Source organism: Arachis ipaensis, chromosome B05 (genome assembly GCF_000816755.2).
Source record: "Arachis ipaensis cultivar K30076 chromosome B05, Araip1.1, whole genome shotgun sequence".
In the NCBI taxonomy this organism is placed as follows: domain Eukaryota; kingdom Viridiplantae; phylum Streptophyta; class Magnoliopsida; order Fabales; family Fabaceae; genus Arachis; species Arachis ipaensis.
The window spans coordinates 148,400,957-148,404,376 of NC_029789.2; the positions used below are offsets into that span (position 1 = coordinate 148,400,957).

At 37.8% G+C, this 3,420-nt stretch overlaps 1 protein-coding gene across 1 annotated transcript; it reads right to left on the reverse strand.

Moving 5' to 3' along the window:
- LOC107644925 (SKP1-interacting partner 15) lies at positions 461–2,008 on the reverse strand. Its single transcript, XM_016348889.2, is given in 2 exon segments — positions 461–1,142; positions 1,145–2,008. Coding segments are annotated over 2 exon segments (993 nt in total). The 5' UTR covers positions 1,793–2,008; the 3' UTR covers positions 461–797.

Genomic DNA, 3,420 nt, shown 5'->3' on the forward strand with positions numbered 1-3,420 from the left:
GGTAGGCAAATCCAAACTGGGATCAAATGGTCATTGTAATCCTAGGCTAAAACTTAAATGATCTGAACAGCATTTCACACAATCTTAAACTTAAGCCTACTTTTAATGGAAACTTCATAATTAAAGCCTTTGATATTGCATACTAATTACATTTAAGAATGCAGATACAGTAATACATGTGTAATTTCAACAAAAACTAGTGAGCTTCAGTGCTATGTAGTTTTTTCATTATAATTCTGCAGCAAAATTCTTCATACACTCCTCAAACATTCACAATCTTATTTGGAAAGCTATCAAATAACAAGTTAAGACATATATTCTTTTCCCAGTAGCTCAAATTCTACACAAATTGCTTACAAAGCTGTACTGAGTACTAATAATAGTACAGGGTCATGAACTAATTTTCAAGAAGCAGTTCAAGGAATAGCATCCTATAATCCTATTTTCACATGTTAAAAGATAAATTAACATATCAGCTTATATCATATAACTAAGCTATCACAGGGCCAATTTGATTAGAATCAAGTCCATAGCCCATACTTAGCTTGAAGGTTAAGATTCATCAGCATGATCATAAAACACCAAACTGCTAGTTTTCTAAATTGTAAACATCTAAATCAAGCTTATCAGAGCAACATCAGCGAAAATCTTGCAAAGAGAAAAAGTAATAATAACATATAATGATACAATTTTCAAGTTTACAACACAGCAAAGAGTTCACAATTAACAAAAACAATAATAAAAGCTCATCATCATCATCATCATCAACATACATACCCTTGAAGCACAGAGAATGATCAAGGCACAGCATTGAGCCTCCCTTCAAACACGAAACCTCGGTACAGCCCTTCGCCGTTTCCCGGCAAGTGATCGATCCACCGCCACTCTCCTCCTACCTTTCTGCTGCTCCCGGACCGATCCCAAAGCGCCAATTTCTTCCCGATCCGCTTCGCCGAGAAGCAAACCCTGTCTCCGCCTCCAAAAACCTTGAACTTGCTGGACTCCCTGAAGCACCGGAACATCTCAGGCGGCATCCTCCCTGCCTCCTCCCAGTCCATCGTCGTCAAATCAAGCCGAAGAATCAAGATCGTCGAGCACGGCGCGTTCAGTGAGAACGACGACTTCAATCCCGTGGCGGCGCAGCCGCCGCAAAGAGCTTCCACTGGTTCCGCCACGGCGAGCCGACGTCGCAGAGCGCAAGGACGCGGTCTCCGACGAGGACCGGACTCCGTGGCTTCGCGGGAAGATTGGAGGAGAATTTCATCCACTGGTGGTTGTTGTCGCCGGAGAAATAGAGGGCGGCGAGTTCGGTGAGGACCATAACGCGGTTAGAGGAGTCAACGAGGACGGAGCCATGGCGCGACCAAGCGGAGCCGAGGTGAGGGAGGAGGCGAAAGTGGCGCGTGAGTGGATTGCAGGCGATTAGGGATTTGGTGTTGTCGGAGGGGGAAAGAGCCCAGAGGTAGAGGAGGCCGTGGGAGGAGGCGACAGGGTTGGGGTTTCGGAAGGGGAGGAAGGTGAGGGGGAAGCGGAGCCAGCGGTTGAGGTCGGGGTCGAAGAGGTGGAGGGAGGAGGAAGGGTGGTGGTGGTGGTGCGGGTGGCGGAGGGCAAGGAGGTGGAGCGGAGGGAGGGTGGTGGAGAGGAGGGTGAGGAAGGAAGGCGTGGAGAGAAGGGCGTTAAAGAACTTGGAGAGTGTACGGCAGATTATGACCTGCCGGAGTGGGAGGCTGGAGAAGATCTGCTGCAGTGTGTCCTGTGGGAGGCGGTAGATCAGCGGGTCGTCTTCCTCCATGTCGTGGGGGCAAACAGGTAATTAAACTAGTGTCTCATGTCAACTACTACTATAAGCTAAATGCCTAAACCTAAGTTCTTTTTTTGTTATGGGTTAAAGTTTTCAAAGACGTGAGTGAGAATGTGTTATTTTGTTGTCCAGTTTTGGTGGATATATGGACTGACACATACCCACCTGTATCAGTTCCACTATCCAATAACTACATCACTACATCCATTTTGTACTTCCTCTCTAAAAGGGGTAATCATCAAATGAGGATGCCACCCAAAAAAAAAAGGGTTAATAGTTTTCCATACATAAATTTTAATTTTTAAGTTGAATTATATTATTGTTATTGTATTATTTAGATTATTTCTTAAAAACTTCTATTATTCTTTCATTTTTATTCATGGATAAATATAAATAAGATCCATAATGAAAGTAAAGTATGAACTTGGCATGTATACAAATAGATATGGGAATTGAAAATTATTTCCTCAACTACTTTTCTCTCAAATAATATTTTTAAGTATAATTAGACTAATGTACACATTTATTTTCTCAAAATATCTTACAACATATATAATTTATAAAAATTTTATTTTCTTAACTCCAAAAATTGAACTCATGACTTTTGAGATTTAGTATTATATATATTTATCATTTTAATTAATTTCTCAAAGTTGGATAATTATCATAGAAATCTCCTACTATTAGATGATAAATTAAAATATTACACAGTTGGGAAATTATAAATCTCATAAAAAAACGTGTTCAATACTTTATGCAATTAAAATTTTTCATATTATAAGTTATTTGGATAATCTAATAGGAAGAGATTTATTATATGATAATTTTTCATGGTCCGGCTTAGGTACATATATTCTTTCCTCTCTCTTTCCTTTGTTTACAAACACTAGTCTTTTAGTCACCAAAAAAAAAAAACACTTGTCTTTTGGAAATTTTTATTAACGCGTTATTAGTAGTAAAAAGTTTATTTTTTTAGTTCGCTGATTTTAAAATATCCACATTCAAGTTTACTAGTGGTGGTTAGTTGAACCCATTCATACTTTTCTCATTATTTATCTTATTTTTCTTGTTTAACAAAAATAAAATGTTTTGTTTCCATCAAACGCAAAAGGATGGAATTGTTGCACTAAAGGATGGATTTGAAAATATAAGTTATTGTATAAGATGTCATGTGTATTATTTTTGCCAAGATATCAAATATAAAAATGTTCTGATGTACATAAAAAAAGAAAAGTTTAGGGGTCAGCAGTTTTGTTGATTTTTGGCCAGCATGTAGCCAGCAGAGAAAGGTGAGTCATTAGATGAAATCTCACACCAATCTCACACCATTAGATCATCATTGATGACTATTTGATGGCTACCAATCACAAAAGTTATTGGCCCTAGCATTGCTCCATAAAAAATTCCAAACTCTGATTCTATTTGCTCTTATTTCTCAAGTGCTGGGTATATTGCTTCTACATTTAAGGTATAAACTCTTCAAATGTTATTTGTATATATATCCCCAATACATAAAGAAAAAGATAAATAAACCTCTAATTTTTTAATTTGAAGACATATAAATTTTTGACTAATTAAAAATATAAAAACGTTTTTTATTTTTTAAAATGTGAAATATT